The sequence below is a fragment of the Marmota marmota genome, unplaced genomic scaffold (genome assembly GCF_001458135.2).
Source record: "Marmota marmota marmota unplaced genomic scaffold, marMar, whole genome shotgun sequence".
Taxonomy (NCBI): Eukaryota; Metazoa; Chordata; class Mammalia; order Rodentia; family Sciuridae; genus Marmota; species Marmota marmota.
The window spans coordinates 11335796-11351792 of NW_025999880.1; the positions used below are offsets into that span (position 1 = coordinate 11335796).

Below are 15997 nucleotides of genomic sequence, written 5' to 3' on the forward strand. Positions count from 1 at the left end.
TCTAGCAAGAGACAGTAGGGGGCAGTCATACCTGATGACGACGATGACACCATCAAAGATGTTGTAGGGGTTCTTGATGTAGCCAAAGGGACCATACACGAGCAGCTTCAGCAGCATCTCCAGGGCAAAGAGGCTGGTGAAGACGATGTTGCTGATTTCCAGCGCGTTGGTGAGCTCCTCGGGCTGGAGGGCAGGGGGGCATGAAGCAGCAGGCTTGTCCCTGAGCCCTGCGTCCCAGTCCTCCTGAATATGGGGCCCCAGGGAGGGGGAGCAACAACAGCAACCTTGGAGAGTAGGGGGTTTTGGATGCCCTGGCTCATGGGGAGAACCCTCGGAGGGACCAAGAGGAAATGCACTTAAGAGCAATCACCCCAGGAAAAGGTCACATGAAACCCACAACCCCCAGCTACTCTCCAGGGCTGAGTCTCAGGTTCTGGGGCCACAGGTCTATTGGGGGCCTATGTGTGGGTTCCGCTCTACCTCCCCTGGGAGCTCCTGGATTCTGTCCTGGACTGCCAGACCAGGAGAGTAGCCCAGGACAGCAGGGCAGTGATTCTGGCTGACATCAGATGGCTAGGCCACAAGCTTCACATGCACACCCAGTCACACAGCCCCACATGCAGTCACACGTGTTCCACAACCACTTCGTGGACTTGGCAGCCGCCTGTTGACAGCCGTTGGCTACGCTTGCCTCCTTCCCCACACACACCCGCAAACACGAACGCACAGACTCCCCATCATGCACCTGTTGATGGGCAGAAAGGAGCCTCCTCCTGGACAGGAAGGCTCCAGGACTCCTGGGATAATTCTTAGCCTATTCTTGTCACTATGCTACCTTCAGCAAGATCCTCAACCTCTCTGGCCAAAACACTGGAGGTAATTCCAGAGTCTGGGTTTGGGACCAAACCTACGATACATCGTAGAGAGGTCCTCAGAAGAGCAAATGACAAACGCTTCTTGCCGGCCATTCCAGCTCACCAATCACATCTTTTTCCATAAAGAGTGCCTACTGAATGCCTAGCAAGGCTCCAGGCTTTGAGAGAGCTGTAAAAACACGCTGGCCACTCTCCTGCCTCCCAGGAGCTCAGTGACTAGCTGGAACCAAGACGTACACACGCTAAACAATCAAATAACCAACCACAAGTGGCCTCAGACCCCGCCTCAGTGCCAGAATAAATCCAGGAGTTCAGGGGAGAGAAGGTAAAGGGTGAACACACTGGAAAAGGCCGAGTCGGGTGGGTGGCAGCACTTGAACTCCAAAGGGTGAGGGGAGGACAGGAGCCCAGTTCCAGTTGGGGGTAGGAGAGGAGCATAATTGGGATGAGGGCAGAGATATGGCTGGCCTAGGGCAGCCCACTGCCCACCTGACAGGTTAAAGATAAAAGAAAAGCCCAATAGTAGCTCCTCAAAGAGCCCAAGTTACTGAAAGAGGCACACGAGGCCCTCCTTCCATCAGACACCTCCTCCTGCTTACCCAGCTGCCTCGTCTGGCCGCCCAAGCATGAAGCCAGTTCCTGAGCATCACCAAATGTATCCTAATGGCCCCAATCTGTGTGGCCAACCTGGGAGAGCTGGAAGGAAGGGGCTTCTCACTAGCTGATGAAGGGCACTGGAGGCCTCGGGGCCATGACTACTCAGAAAAAGACACGCTTTCAACCTATGCACAGGATTCTGTCCAAAGGCAGGCTTGGGGGCAGGGCTAGGGTCAGCATGGTGGGAAGAGAGCCAGCTGACCAGAGGGTGAGTGGCCACAGTTGGAGCTGCTGTTGCACAGAGCCTGCTGCTCCGGCAGATCTCGAGAAGTCTTTGCTCTGCAGACTGAGTGGGGGCAGAAGGGGCACTGCCACCTGACCTACTTAATGGGGGTCACATAGAGACAAGACCTTTAGTCCCTCCAGTGTGAGCACAGTGTAGGAGGCAGGGAAATGGCCAGTGTTAGTAAAGATAAAGCCCAGAGCTTAGATCGCTTCTGACTATGTGGATCCTCCTGCTGCACTCCCAAGTCCAGTCTGCCAGGACGTGGTGGTCAGTGGATCTGTCACTCTGCTGCCTGCCCAGTCTTGGACTGGATAAGAATAATGAGCACAAACCACACAGGTGTGATGCTTCCCAGGTCCCTGGCTCACCACCTGCTTCACCTCATGCCTTCTATACAACAGCCCTGCTCTGCTGTTACAGATGAGCAGAAGAGTTCAAGGGATGATGGATGACTGGTTTGAAGTCACAGAGCAGGAAGAGCCCGGGATAGGGCCTGACTCCACACCACCCTGACCCCAATGACACTATACAGCCAGGATTCAGACCCAAACCACAGGGACAGTGAGGGGCCTGTGAATCCAGACACAGATGGACTGCATAGATAATGCATCTTCTAATGTTTAATTATATTTTGAATCAACAGAGATGAATGAATACAGAACAAGCTGAGCTGCTTTTGGTGGCACTCGCCTATAATCCAAGCAACATGGGACTCAGAGGTTGGAGGATCACTTAGAGCAGCCTCATCAACTTAGTAAGACCTTAAGCAACTTAGTGAGACACTGTCTTAGAATAAAAAAATATAAAGGACTGGAGAGGTGACTTAGTGGTTAAGTGCCCCTGGGTTCAATCCCTCCTACTCCCCCCGGCAATAAAGAATAAGTAGATGTGAAAGCACAGCTAAGGTACTACATTTAGGTGCAGTATATCTCGCCTAATTTTAGGTCATATAAATTCCACAGTTTGAGCATCCCTAATCTGAAAATCCAAAATTTATTAGGCACCAATATGACGTCATAAGTGGAAAATTCCCACTTGACCTCATGTGACAGGTCAGAGTCAAAACACAGGCGCACTAAAAATAACACATAAAAATTGCCTTCAGGCAATGTATACAAAACACAGATGACTTTTGTATTTAGACATGGGTCCCATCCCCAAGATGTCTCATTACATATATGCAAATCTTCCCAAATCCAAAATCCAAAACACTTCAGGTCCCAAGTATTTTGAGTAAGAGACTTCAAAAAAGCTACTAAAAATAAAAATTAATACTTTTTTTAAAATTAGCTGGAAACACCACAGCTTTTGATATGTATTTACTCGTTTAATGGATCTTAAAAAGACTACTACTGTGTCTGGTGTGCAGAGAGGTTATTCTCATCCTGTTCTGACCTTATCAACGGGGCTCTCAGTAGTTGGCACCGACAGCTCGTGGACAAGTGTACACCTTGCTCACCTGCACGCTGCCGACAGGTTCACTGAGGATGGTGTGGGGCAGCCCTTAGGGCCTGCAGCATTGGTCCCCATCCGGGAAAGATGGCAACAAAGTCTGAAGCCCCTACCTGATCCAGTAAAGCAGCTCTAGAGAAGCAGGGGTTCCTGACAGGTGGGAGAGGGCCAGGTACATTCCCTCATCCCTGCCCCCCTCTCCCTCACACCCTTCAGGGTTATGATGCTTCCTTTCTAGGACCCAGTGATCCATTGGAAAAAAGCCTGCCCCCAACCCCCACCCAGACAGCCAGATCTGTCCAAGTTACTAAATTGGAGACTGGGAACGTTTTGCAAATGCAGGACAGGACACAGAGTCACAATCTTAGCAACATGGTTGCCCCAGGGACCACAGCCATAATTACAGCCACTGCTGCCTGGAAGGGGCAGAGGCAGAGTCAGTTCCTGCTGGTACCCACCATGGTTTGCACTGGGCTAAGGACCTTCCTCCCAGGATTTAATTTCCTCCACACTCTCAACCAAATGAGGGAGGGATGTGAGCCTCTCTGACAGCCCAGGAAACTGAGGCTCCTAAAAGAATGGGAACTTGATGGAGGGACATGGCTCCCTTAAAAAGGTACTCAGCTGAATCTCTTGCACTTTCTTCACACCTTTGCCTTCAAGACACCCCCCCATACACACACACACACACACACACACAGCAGACTGCACACAAGAGGATCTGAGTCCAGCCTCCATTCCCTGACTCTCTCCAGCTTCAAAAATCCTTTCTTGGGTCTAGGTGGTGTCCTTCCCACTGTTCACAGAAGTCGAGGTCCACTGGGCACTTGGGTCAGTTGAGGCCAGGCAGCCTAAGCTTCTGCACAAGGCCCCGGGCTGCTTCTCTGCACTGGTGCTCACTCTAAACCCCCTGCTTCCATCTCCCCCCAACTACCCTCCACTCAGATTATCACTTTGTAGCAACTGTGGCCCCAGGAAAAGTGCTCAGTACTTCCCAGCTCCAGGACACTCCTGGACTCATGGCAGCTCCTTTGGTTAACCTTTATAGTGTCCTCTGTGTGCAGAACATTCTTAATACAAAGGTGGGTTTGAACCTGAACACAGGAGACCTGCCAAGTCTGAGATTTCCACCTGTGTGACCTTGGGAAGTCCCAAGATCTCCAGTGGCCTCTTCTGTTAAACAGAGTAACACCACCTCACCACGAGGCTGTCTGCAGGGCACGGCAGTTAAGATCTGTGAAACTTGCAGCCCCGGGGCCAAGCTTGGGTGGCTCCACGGGCACTGATAGTCATAGCAGGCCTCGGATGTGACAGGACAGAGTGTCTAAAACCAGGAGTCCTGGAGCAGCTGAGGTCAGTGGGCCAGTGGGGAGGAAGAGGCAGGAGGATGCCCATGAAGGCATCTCTAGCTGGGGGCAGTCATGGCAAAGGAGCAGGGAAAGAGGTGTGTGCAGGGAGGACTCAGGACCCAGGATCCAGCAGTCTGCCCAGCCAGAAGGTGAAAAGGGCTGGTGGGGCACAGGGATGTAGGGCTGGCAGGGCCCAGACAGAACGGCCTTGCTCCCTGACTCGGGCTGGACTTGCCTCTGCTACCCACAGTCCCACCATTGAGGCTCAGGGTGCCGGGTGGGGGGGTTGGAGATGTGCAAAGCCTGGCATTAAGAAGATTAATCTGGCCGCAGTGGTGGCAGCATGCGCATGGCTTGGAGGGGAGAGATGAGGACCAATTAGGGGACACTGCAGCGGTCTAGGCAGGAGGCTGAGAACCAGCTCTGGATGACAGTGATGTGCCTTTCACAGAAAAGCATAAGGGGGTAAACAAGCCTTGCTAGAGCTGGGGAGAGGGCAGGGACAAGGCACCCTGCCCCTGCTCAAGTGCCACCTCCATCTCCCATCTTGTCAGCTCCACCTGCTCCACTGAGCCTGAAATCTCTGCTCCCCGACTGGGACTCCTCGGCTCACCTCACCTCACCTCTGCTTCTGATGGCCCTGCTGCCCACTTTGCCCCACCCCCAGCAGAGGGGGTCCAGATGGGCTGCAGTGATGGGGTGAGAGTCACTGAGTAAGCAGGAGGAGAGCCTTCAAGGAGGTGTGGGAAGTCAGGGACACCTGGGTGGCAGGAGGTTCCCAGAGGGTCTCTCAGGTCTTATCCTGCAGATCGCTGCCTTGCTCTTTCCCCCTCGGCTTTGAACCTGGCCTCTCTGAGACACCTCCTCTAGTACCCTCATACCCACTGTGCCCCATTCAATGTCACTGTGCCCCCAGTGACTCCAAACCAGGGGCAATGCTGAGGGCTGGCTTTAACCCCTCCCCATCATCTCCCAGGACCCCAAAGGCTCTCCTAGTTAACACACAAGCCAGGTAGGCACAGTGTCCCAGGGTCTGGCTCAGCCTCCAGACAGCCAGCCCAAGGCCCTGCTACTTAGCCTTGTCCTGCACCAACCTGGACGACCTCTAAACTAGAGCCCATGGTGGACAATCTAAAGGCTGCCCTTGGCGCAGACTTCAGAGGGCCAGGTAAGTCCCTACGCCTACGGCTTCCCTACTGCAGCTCTAGAACTGCTGAGCATGGCTATACAAGTCACAAATGACGCTCTGCTGACTGGACAGGCGAAGCCTGCTGGGTGGCCCCAGGGCTGCTTTATGCCTGCACTCAGTTCTCTGTTCTCCCACCTTTCCGGGTCTCCATTTCTGTCCCCCTGGAGCTGCCCCAAACCTTCCCCATTTCCCAGGCCCCAGCCTCCACCCACCGTGTCTCTTGCTCCATTGCTCTGAGACCTGCATCCTCTCCTGGAAGGGAGCTGCCCCTCTACACTCAGAATCTGATCTTCTGCCCCCCAAGTTCCCCTCCCATCAGTTACCCCCCACTTCTCCACCCTCCTTCCTCTCTGCTGAAATGCAGAAACCTCCTGCATGAGTCCAGGCCCGGACACCCCTGAACTGTGGGCCCCATCATGCCAGCTCTCTCCAGAGGCCATCTTTTCTGCCCTCCTCTTAGTGGACACCTTGACAGTATCTGTCTGTGCCAGCCCCTCCTTCATTGTGTCTGGCCTCCCCTGGCTTCCCTGACCCTGTGCAGCCACCTCCTGCCTCTCCTGGGGCTCTTCTCCCTCTGCTCTCCCCTTGGGCCAACATTCCACAGGGCTTAGTCTGAGCCTGTTCTCCCCCCACCCCTCGCTTGGCACCCTCCCTCCCCCATCACCCCCACTCCCAACTCTCCAGCTGTCACTGGGGTGTAGAGGACACTAAACAATCTCCCTCCAAACCCCCAGGCTTCTCATCCAGAGAGCCAAGGCCTGCCTGATATCCCTCCCAGCATGGCCCACAGCCATCTCAAACTCAGCACTTTCAAAACAAACCCTCTCACCTCTTCTTCCAAACCTGCTCTGGCCCCCAGCTTCCTGCCTTCGCCATTCCTGGATATTCTGAACTGGAACTTGGGGGTTATCTAGGACTCAGGTCTGCCCTTCCTCCTTCCCTGACAGTCAGCTACCCAGGCCCCCAGAGCCTGCCAGTGGGACTGCTGGCCTCTTCACCCCCTCATTCTCCTTAGGGCCCTCGCTGCCTCTGATCTCAACAGTAGAAATAGTCCCCAGCCCCTCCCCAATTCAGCTTGCACCTACTGGAAGCTCTGGCTTCCTTCAACTGCTAGGCTGGACTCACGTCACTGTCACCCCTACCCCTCTTGCCAAGTCACCCGATGCTTTTATCGGTCAGGCTTCTAGAAGATCCCCTCATCCTTCCACTTAGACCTCTCCGTTCCTACCCCCAGCTATCAATTCCACTCATCCTTCCAGCCCTCCCTCGAAAGCCACCTCCTTCACAAAGACATTTCAAATCCCTCACCTGGGGGTGAGCACCTCTCCTCCATCCCCAGAGTGCCTTTTATGGCATTTGGCACTAGTGGTCCACGGAAAAGACAGACTTTTCCACTAGAACCCACACTTCTTGGGGGCTCTGGCTCTGCTCCTCAGCCCTCTGACATTCTAGTGTTTTCTTCTAGTGTGCCGTGCTTAGGATGTGCACCCCTTGTGGGGCTCTGGGAGCCTGGAGCCAAGGCATGAAAGCACCCTTCAACCAGATGCCTCTGCAACAGCGCCCTTCCTGCTCCCACCTCTGAGACCCCTAGTGGGGGCTAGGTCTTCCCAGCCCCAAATTCCTCTACCTGGAGGCCAAAGGACAGGCTTGAGTGGAAGGTATCTATAAACCTTTGCCCTCAAAGGCCACACATGGGGTATCTGCATGTGTGTGTTCTGGGGAGAGAGTTTCTCAATATTCAGTAGGATCAAAAACTAATCTGCAACTCCCTTCAAAAATTGAGGCCTGGGCAGGCCCAGTGGCACACACTAATTGTAATCCTAACAACTCAAGAGCCTGAGGCAGGAGGATTGCAAGTTCGAGGATAGCCTCAGCAACTTAGGCCCTAAGCAGCTTAGCAAGACCCTGTCTCAAAATTTTAAAACAAAAAAATTTTTTGAAGGGCTGATGTCATGGCTCAGTGTCAGAGTGCCTCTGGGTTCAATCCCCAGTGCAAAAAAAAAAAAAAAAAAGCTGAGACCTACCACATCTGGGTACCCCCGCCCCACCTCTAGCTTTCCTGGCAGTGAACAGCCAACCTCGTTTATAAATAGAAACCTCTAGACATGTATCTGGAGTGACAAGATGGGCCCAGAATGTGAGCAGTGAGCAGAATTGTCCCCTACCCTGTCCTCTCCTAGCCTGCAAGGCTATCTACCTTGGACCTTCCCTCTCTCTGTTCATCTTTCTTCTAGAATACAAGGGTAGCACCTGCACCCCTGCTGTGACTCATAGCCAGAAAGAGGATGATTAGGAAGTGCCTGAGCCCCCCAAGACCCCATCCTGTACCCTCCTGTCCTCCTAGAAGGGACTTGCCCCAGTATAGCCCCAGGTGGGAGACAGGTTCCAAGACTACTTCTTTTCCAATCCCATTGGACATAGCACCAGGATGTACCCCAGCCTGAATCTGCTCAAGCCTCATGCTTCAACTCTAGGCAGAAACCTGACAGTTATCCTTGCTGCTCTCTTCTCCCGAATAGCTAACTGGGGCTGAGTCTGCCTGTTACCTCCCCTCACCCCTTCCTCTCCACCTCCAGAGAAAAACATAAAGTATGAACTGCCTGGACCACTTCAGTAGTCTTCCTTGGCCCCCTGCCTTCTTCTCCCCTCCTTTCCTTCTACTCCACACATAGCTTCCAGAGGACTTTTGATGTTTGACCTGCTTAAATCTTTGTTGAGAACCTCTCATCTACCCGAAGCAGTAGCACATGCCTGTAATCTCAATGTCTCGGGAGGCTGAGGCAGGAGTATCACAGCTCGAGGCCAGCCTCAGCAACTTAGTAAGACCCTGTCTCAAAACAAAAATAAAAAGGGCTGGGGATATGGCTCAATGGTAAAGCCCCCCTGCACAGTCTCCACTACAGGGAGAGGACCTAGCATCTTCAGAATAAAATTCAAACTACTGCCTAGGCCTCTCAAGACATGACTTTCCTCCAATCTCACCTCTTATCACTTGTCCATCTGAACTCCCATCTAGTGCTGCACACATTCTGAAGGCTTGTACTTAGTTTTTGTGTCTGATGCCACTGGCCCTACCTGTCCTGTGCCCTGCCTTCCTTTCTTCACTGACTACACCCAACCTTTCCCTCCAACAGCTCCGAGTACATCTCTTCCCAGTTTCACATCCGGGGACATGTTGGTAGCTGGAAAATGGCTATGGTGGGGGCATCTGCACCATGGAAATTGATGAACATTACACATCAAGGTTGGTTTGTCTTTTAAACTCTTGTATAATCAATTGATGAGTTTGTTTAATGAATTCGTTTTGCAGCACTAGGGCTGGAACCGAGGGTCTGGCACACACGGGACAAGAGCTCTACCACTGAGATGTATCCCCTGTCCCCTTTCTAATTTTATTTCAAGATGAGACTTGTTAAATTGCCCAGGTTGGCCTTGAACTTGCAATCCTCTGCCCTCAGCCTTCCAAGTAGCTGGAATTACAGGCATGCACCACTGCACCCAGATTTTGTTTTGCTTTGTTTTTTTGAGGGCTGGATGTTAAACATTTATCCGCATGTTACTGCTTAGGCCAGCTCATATGCACAGGGATGGCTGATGGACGGGTGCCACATACTGCCTCCTGGGGGCTTGGGGACACACCTGTGCTCACCCGACCTCAGCTCACAGGCTTTCTAAGCCCAGTTATTTTCTTGCTCCTTCCTCGGAATCCTGCATCCTTGTCCCTCTCACCATCCTTGTCCCCTGGGCATACCCATTCTGCCAGCTCTCAGCCAGTTGGTGGTTAAGGGGCAAAGGAAGCATGGGGCCAACCTTGGAAAGGGTGGGGTATGACAAAGTGGTGCTCCCTCTGTCAAGAGGCAGGTGGAGAGGGTGGGGTTGGGGAGCCAGAGTCATGAGAGGTTATGGGCTGCCACCACCAGACAGATCATCCTCCCTGGCAGGGAAACAGAATGACAGATAAAGCAGGTGGCACTGGGAGAGGATGGGAGAGGACAGGACCTAGGGAGGAGGAGAGGGCTGGGGATCTGTCTCTGGGCACACTTAGCAACCCCCTCTGCAGTATCCCCCTATCCAGTCGATACCAGGATCAATGGATGAAATCGTCTCATTAAGAGCACTGCAGGGAGAGCAGGAGCTCTGGCCGGTGCGCCTCCATCGTATCGGCCTCCCTCGGCCTCCCTCCCTGTCTCCTTCAGCTCTTCCTCCTGAAGCCACCTCTCCTGCAGTCAGTGCCTTCGGAGTCCCTGTCTCCCCCTCCCTGCACTGTCTCTGTCCTCCTTTGCTTCTGGGTCTCCATCTCTGTGCCTCCATCTGTCTGTGACTCTGTCTTTCCCTCCACTTCTCTGTCTCCCTTGTCTCTGTCATCTCAGTCCCCCTCCTCCTAGGTCTCCATCTCCTTCCTGTCTCCCCATCTCCCGCTCTGAGCCCCCTCTGTGTCCCTGTCTTTCAGCTCCACATGTCTCTTCACTCCTGTCCCTGGCACCCCCTCCAGCCTGCTCAGGGGCCCAGATGGCGGGACGTTCACGCCGCAGTGCCTGTGAGCACAGGGCCATGGCAGCTTCTGGGGCTTTTTCAACCTCCGCCCCGGAGCCTGCCGGGCAGCAGTCAGTCATCTGCCCAGCCTGCTGGGGACTCCCACTCACCCCATGGGGCCCTCAGCAACTAGGTCCTCCTCTCTACACCACATACTGCTCCCATGGAGGAAGACCTCCCCGCTGCTGAGGGGGTTAGCAAAAACCATGGCTGTCCCTCACTTTCCTCAGGAACTTGGGCAAGGAGATGCTACAGGCACCCCGACTGATGGCTTTTATTTCCTCTCTGAGGGGCATCCTTCTTGACATCTAACTGAAAGCCCTCTTGCTGTGGCTTCATATGCCCTCAGTCTTGTGACTCAGCCTCTTCCCAGTGCAATCAAAACCTCCATCAGCAAGCATCTGGCTGGGAGGGCCAGCTGGGTGCACACCCCAGAGGGAATGGGGACTCGGAGGATGTGCCCCCTGGGGAGGGAACTGACCATGGCCAGCACTGGGTGAGGCAAAGAAGACTGAGGTTCAGGTAGGCATGGGAGCCAGAGTCAGGAGAGGTTATGGGCTGCCACCACCTAGGTCCCAGAAGGAGCAAATGCTGGCCCCGCCTCAGCTTCCCCCACCCGCCTGGCAGAGCAAAGCACCTCTCCCCGGGAGGCTGGCAGAGTCAGCATGTGCACACACACCCACGCCCCACGCAGCCCAGACACAACACGCCCACCACGGTGCCATGCGCGCCCACCTGCTGGCACCACAGAAGTGTCCTACCCCCCGCCTCGCCTCCACAGGATAGAAAAGGGGCAAAGCTGCTGGGGCCCAGGCTATTGTGGCAAAGGAAGGACAGCCAGAGCCAGTGTGATGCGACGGTGATGGGGTGGGGTGGGGCAGAGGTCAGTGGGGTGGAGGGCTTGATTCCCCTGAAAAGTGAACACCCTCCTGTCTGCTCTAGCCCCAGCTTACACCTGCTTCCCAGTCCTAACCCAGAATCCTCCTCGCCCTGTGCCTGCACCACCACACCCGCCCACCTGCCCTGGCCAGGTCCCACCTGGTCAGGAAGCCCCTTCCATGGTGTGCTGTGCTGGTTCAGGCCCCTCATGCCTCGGCCCCTGATGTGGGGAGGCAAATTCCCTCGTTCCCAATCAGGGAAGGTGGGCCAGTCTCTCCCCACTGCCCCAGGGGGCACCAACACCTGGAAGAGGAGAGTAGGAGAGAAGGGCACAGAAGGATCCATGTGCTGTGGCACCTGCCCACTGGCCTCTCTCCTTTTGAAGGACCAGTCTGAAGGGTTATGGGCCAGGTTAAGGGCTGGCTTTGAGGGAGGAAGCCCAGCCAGCTGTGAGGCCCCTTGGTGCAGCCCAACATGTGTGGAGTAGAGGCCAGTGGGGTCCCCCCAGGCCACACTCTGTCTCTGCACAGCTCCAAGAGGGAGAACGTCTTCCTCCCCTCAGCCCAGATCCCACAGCTCACAGCCGTCTGCCCCACAAAGGAAGCCTGCTCCCTCTTCCACATGACAGCCCTTCAAATATTTGAAGACAGCTCGCCAGTCCCCGCTGAGCCTCCTCTCCTCCTGACTAAACAGCCCGCTCCTCAGAACAAGATCTCAGATGCTCTGGCTTCAAGTCATCTTGCCATGCTGGGCACTGTCATCTACCTAGAGCCACCCTGGTTCACAGCCAGCCTCCTGACCCCAGGCCAGGCCAAGACTGCTCCCTGCATGACCCCGCATGACCCCAGGCCCAGCCACCATGCTCCTCCTCACTCCCATCTGCAGGCTGGCCTCAAATCAGTCACCAGTACCCACTGAGCTAGGTGAATGCTGGGGACCCCCCATCACTGCCCCTGCCTGCTACACCTTCTCCAAAGTCCCAAATGCCTTCCAGGGACCTGTCTTTCCCCACATGCCAGTCAGTACTCGTTGTCTATCCACATAAAGCCCGCCTGCTCTGAGAAGTCTTCCCAGACAGAATACACCTGCCCCTGCCTGGGCCACCTCCACACTCAGAAACTGTGTGGCACTCACGGTAGTCACCCTCCAGGGTCCCCACACATCACTACATGTCCCTCTTCCCATCCTCCCTGCAGGCTAGCAGCATGGAGAGGAATGGAGCCCAAGAGAGGAACCAAATCCCAGGAGGCAGGGGGAGGTGACGGGGCCCTAGAGAGAAGAGACACAGCTGGCAGGAACCAGCCTGGCCCACACTCCTACCTGCTCATGGTACTCGATGCCCATGCTGAGGGTATTGACCAGGATGGCGATCATGATTCCCCGGCCAAAGTATTTGCTATCCACAATCTTCCGGAAAGTGTCACAAATCAGCTTCCAGAAGGCCAGCACAGAGCCAGGCTCTGTGACAGGGCCCAGGCTCCGTCGCCGCCGGCTGTGGGGGTCCCGGAGGTCGCTGTGCTGGGCATCCTGTGTGAATTCATAAACAGCCTCGCTGTCTGAATCAGGCACCTCGTGGTCGGCAGGCTCCAGCTCCCCTGCTCCCGGCCGGGCACAGTAGGGACAGCTGTCAGGACCACAGGCTCCACTGTCTGCCTTCAGACAAGGGCTGGAGATCTTGCAGGAGCTCTGGCAGGCGCCTGGAATAGGAGAGTAGAGGTCAGAAGCAGCAGGGCTCTCACCTGGGGCTCTCCTGCCGTTGGTGGAAGCACTAAGTGAGGGAGGAAGGCTGGGTTGTCACAGTGTTGAGGATGCCAGGCACTCAGTGGACCGGGGTGCTGAGTGCCCCGCAACACAGGCAGTCCTGAACACAATGTGCCCCACATGTCAACAGCAGCCCATTGATGGTACTGCTGAATGTCCTAGGGTTCAGGCATAGAGGTGGCCTTGATGTCCTCTGAGGTCCTGTACAGCTTCTATGTCCTGGAAGCCTTCAGCAAGGAGCTTGAATTGGGTCTGTACCAACACCCCTCCAAGGGATTGAGACCCACCCAAACACATACACTCATCCCCACACACACCAGACATGTGCACATGTGCCCTACATGTACCCACTCATATACACACTGTGCACATGCTATTTGCACAAAATAAACGTGTAAAGGCACCAAACATAAGAACACACACTCACACTACCCAGTGCATATATGCCAGACCCCTGTACACATGTGCATAATACACCAGAAAAAAATCACCCACACATGTCAGACACCTATGTGCACATGAACACCAGACACATGTATTCATGTGTGTCTGGCTGCAGCTGCAGGGAGGCAGGTGGCTGGAGAGACCACTCCTGTCTGAGGGACCCACCCACAGGTGGTGACTGTCTCACTCCCCCATGACACAGGTGTTCCACCCATCAGACCAGCAGCTCCAAGCACCTGCTGCTCCTGCCTGGGATCTCTCTGCGGAGAGGACATGAGACTTGGCATGGGGCACAGTCACACACCATTTCTCCACGGGCTTCAGAGTTGGATGGCTTGCACTTCACTCACGGAACAACCATGGGCAAGCTACGAGATCCCTCCAAGCCTCCTTTATCTCATGCATACAATGGGGACCCTATTCAAGCTTATCATCTGAACTGTCCAGAGGATCCAAAGGGACCTGGTCTTCCAAGCAGGTGACACGCATACCACTGGGACAACAGTGGTTAGATACTATTGCAAACAGTATAGAGCAGAGCGCATAATGGGTACACATTACACAGCAGCTGTTATCATTACAATGTAGGCATTATGGTCCCCATTTTAACCCATGAGAAAATTAGGACTCAAAGAAGTGACGAAACTGGTTGAAGATGCCAGGGCCATAAGAAGCAGCCTGGGAATCTGAGCCCCGGTCCCTCTGAGTCCAGAGCCCTAGTCTTCTCTGGGACACCACCCAGCCCCAGCCCAGCGTTCTCACCCGTGCTCTGCGTCTCTAGCAGCTTGTGCATGGAGCTGTAGGGCCCGGGTGGGATGTTGAGGCTGGTGAGGGTGGGGGGCCCGGAGCTGGGGGCCACCTCTACTAGTGCCTTCTCCTTCAGCATCTCTGGTGGAGGGCTGGTGTGCACAGTGGGGTACACCTTCCCGCTACCCACAGTTCTGCCCGACGCCTCAGATGGGGACCTGGGAGGGGGTGCCGGGCAGCGGACTGGCTCCAAGTGGCAGTCGGCATGGTAGAAGCTGTGCACAGACTCCGCACCCCCTGGAGGGCCCCCAGAGAGGGTGGGTGTCGAGGGTGGTGGCAGCATGAGCCTGCGGGACCCGTTGGCATCCCTGTCTTGGATCTCTGGGCTGGCCCGGGGGGCCCTGAGCGTCCCGTTGCCCAGGTGGTAGTGGTGGTGGTGATGGTGGTGGTGGTGCACCAGGTGGTGGACAGACAGGCGGCGGTGTGAGCGAGAGCAGCTGCCACTGGGCTGGGGCTCCTGGCTCCTGAGGGCCGCTGGGCTGCTCAGCAGTCCGGCCCGCACACCCACGGCCCGAGAGAGCTGGGCCAGCCTGCGGGCTGCCTTGCGGATGATGTACACCAGGTACTTGAGCAGCTCCTCGTAGCAGCTGCCCGGCTCAGAGAAGCTAGCCAGGGTGCTGGCGTTAGACAGGAACCGCACACGCTGCTCCCGCATCAGCTGGCTTTCCCGCTGCTTGGTCTCCGAGAACTGCGTGGCAATCACCACCAGGCACAGGTTGATCATGAAGAAGGAGCCCACCTGTAGGGGTGGGGACAGGAAGAGGAGATGTCCTGAAGAAAAGGGAATCGCAATGCCAGTCACCACACAGGGAACTTTCGACACCACAGGTGTTGGGCTCCATGATTTTCCCAGAATGATCTTATTTTATTCTGCCAAGCTTGGGAGATGATGCTACTAAAAATCTCTCCATTCAAGTGGTAAGAGAGTTGAGGCTCAGAGAGATCAAGGAAGTCACCGCAGATTACTCAGCTAATGCAGAGAAAGTCTAAGACTTGAACTGAGCCCTGTGAAATTCTAAGGTGTTGCTGTAATGATATCCTGGGAGGTTACCTCCCAAGGTCCCTCCCCCAAATACACCCACCCTTGGAGACTCTAAGCACCTCTCCCCAGGAGAATAGAGAATGCTATGGACATCAATGCAATATTAGGGACATGGCACCTTAAAATTGGATTGAGACTTTGAGATTTGTTCATAAGATTCCTACTTCTAGTCCCAATTCCAGTTTAGGGGAGATCCTTAACCACTGAGCTTCAATATCCTCATCTTAAAATTGGGACCACTGGCCTGGCCTGGACCCCTTTTCCCTGTGTCTCTCCCCTCACCTAGTGGGGCAAGGGCCGAATCCACACTCTACAGACAGGACAGATCACCACTCTGCCTTTCCCCTGCTCTCCCAGCCCCCATCTCCATGCCTCAGTTTCCCCAGGATCCTGGGGAGGCCATCGCTTGGACAGTAATCCTGAATGATGGAAATGAATATTTATGGTGACAAAGCAGATTTTTTTTTCTACATGGTGTCCTAGTAATTATGATAATTAGCTTCACTAGTGTGACTTCAGAGAGCTGTTTGGAAAGATTTTTAAGGGGATGTGTGGGAGGGTGGAAACAAGGCCCCTTAACCCTCTGGCTACTCCCCCATCCCCAACCAAACACCGGAGGACAGCAATAATTTTGAGACTGGCTTCCCTGAAACACCCACCTTGCCCCCGAGGAGACGGTCAGAGATGGGAACAGGCCTCTATCAGGCTTCACCCCAAGCCCAGCCACTCTTCCGCACCAGGGAAAGTGACAGAGGCAAGAGTGGGTAGCCTTGGGGACTTGCT

The 15997-nt window shown here is 54.8% G+C and overlaps 1 protein-coding gene across 4 annotated transcripts in view; it reads right to left on the minus strand.

The window, feature by feature from the left end:
* Cacna1g (calcium voltage-gated channel subunit alpha1 G) overlaps positions 1 to 15997 on the minus strand; it is a 63560-nt gene that overhangs the window by 35188 nt on the left and 12375 nt on the right. For all 4 annotated transcript variants that reach the window (XM_015495799.2, XM_048789029.1, XM_048789034.1 and 1 more), the window contains exons 8-10: positions 14128 to 14911; positions 12481 to 12857; positions 32 to 183 (exon numbers count right to left, since the gene is read on the minus strand). In XM_015495799.2, coding sequence (XP_015351285.2) covers positions 32 to 183; positions 12481 to 12857; positions 14128 to 14911 — 1313 coding nt within the window. The remainder of the gene's footprint in view (positions 1 to 31; positions 184 to 12480; positions 12858 to 14127; positions 14912 to 15997) is intronic.